This window comes from Acanthisitta chloris, unplaced genomic scaffold, assembly GCF_000695815.1.
Source record: "Acanthisitta chloris isolate BGI_N310 unplaced genomic scaffold, ASM69581v1 scaffold32842, whole genome shotgun sequence".
Taxonomy (NCBI): domain Eukaryota; kingdom Metazoa; phylum Chordata; class Aves; order Passeriformes; family Acanthisittidae; genus Acanthisitta; species Acanthisitta chloris.
This window is the reverse complement of record NW_008660381.1, coordinates 1-764: the sequence shown is the minus strand read 5'-3', so window position 1 is coordinate 764 and position 764 is coordinate 1. Positions and strand designations below refer to the sequence as shown.

Sequence of the window (764 nt, the reverse complement as noted above, 5' to 3'; positions counted from 1 at the left end):
GCTGTTTCCTCTTGTCCTGTCCCTTGTTCCCTGGGAACAGAGCCTGACCCCCCACCTGGCTGCACCTCCTGTCAGGGAGTTGGAGGGAGCCAGAAAGTCTCCCTGAGCCTCCTTTTCCCCAGGCTGAGCCCTTCCAGCTCCTTCCCACACGCTCAAGGATGCTCCTGAGTTTTCCAGACCCCTCTGCTGTGTTTGGAGGCCGAGGAGCCTCTACTTAAGCTCCATGTGCTTGGAAAAACTTCCCTGTCACTTGCAAAGGCTCAGAAAAGTCTGGATCTGTGGCTCTGCCCCATTGCAGAGCCACAGGGCTGAGCTCTCTCTTCTCTGCTCCACAGGAGATGGGCTGTGGCGCCAGCCTGGGCGTCATCTCGGACAACCTGCTGGTGACAGGTGGTCAGGGCTGTGTGTCCTTCTGGGACATTGGCTTGCAGACAGTGTACCTGGGCAAGAGCAACGAGTCGCAGCCGGCGCGGCAGATCCTGGTGCTGGACAATGCTGCCATCGTCTGCAACTTCGGCAGCGAGCTCAGCCTGGTCTATGTGCCCTCCGTGCTGGAGAAGCTGGACTGAGCAGGAAGGCAGGCAGGGCCCGGGGGGCTCGGGGCTGACCCCGTGAGGGCACGGGGCTGCTCTGCTGCTCTGTCTGTGCCTCCGTCGCCTCCCCTCTGCTCACAGACTGGGAGCTGGGCACTCCCAGCCCTCCTCATCCTCCTCTTCCTGGTCCGTGTGGGCACAGGGGCTTCCCAGAGGTGCAGAGGGACATGG

General features: G+C 61.9%; 1 protein-coding gene across 1 annotated transcript in view; it reads left to right on the top strand.

Annotated features, from left to right (window-relative positions):
* Positions 1–569, top strand: part of LOC103797577 (sterol regulatory element-binding protein cleavage-activating protein-like) — a gene marked incomplete at its 5' end in the record, with an annotated part of 1,041 nt that extends 472 nt beyond the window's left edge. The window contains one exon of the mRNA XM_009069797.1: positions 336–569. Coding sequence (XP_009068045.1) covers positions 336–569 — 234 coding nt within the window. The remainder of the gene's footprint in view (positions 1–335) is intronic.
* Positions 570–764: the final 195 nt, after the last annotated feature.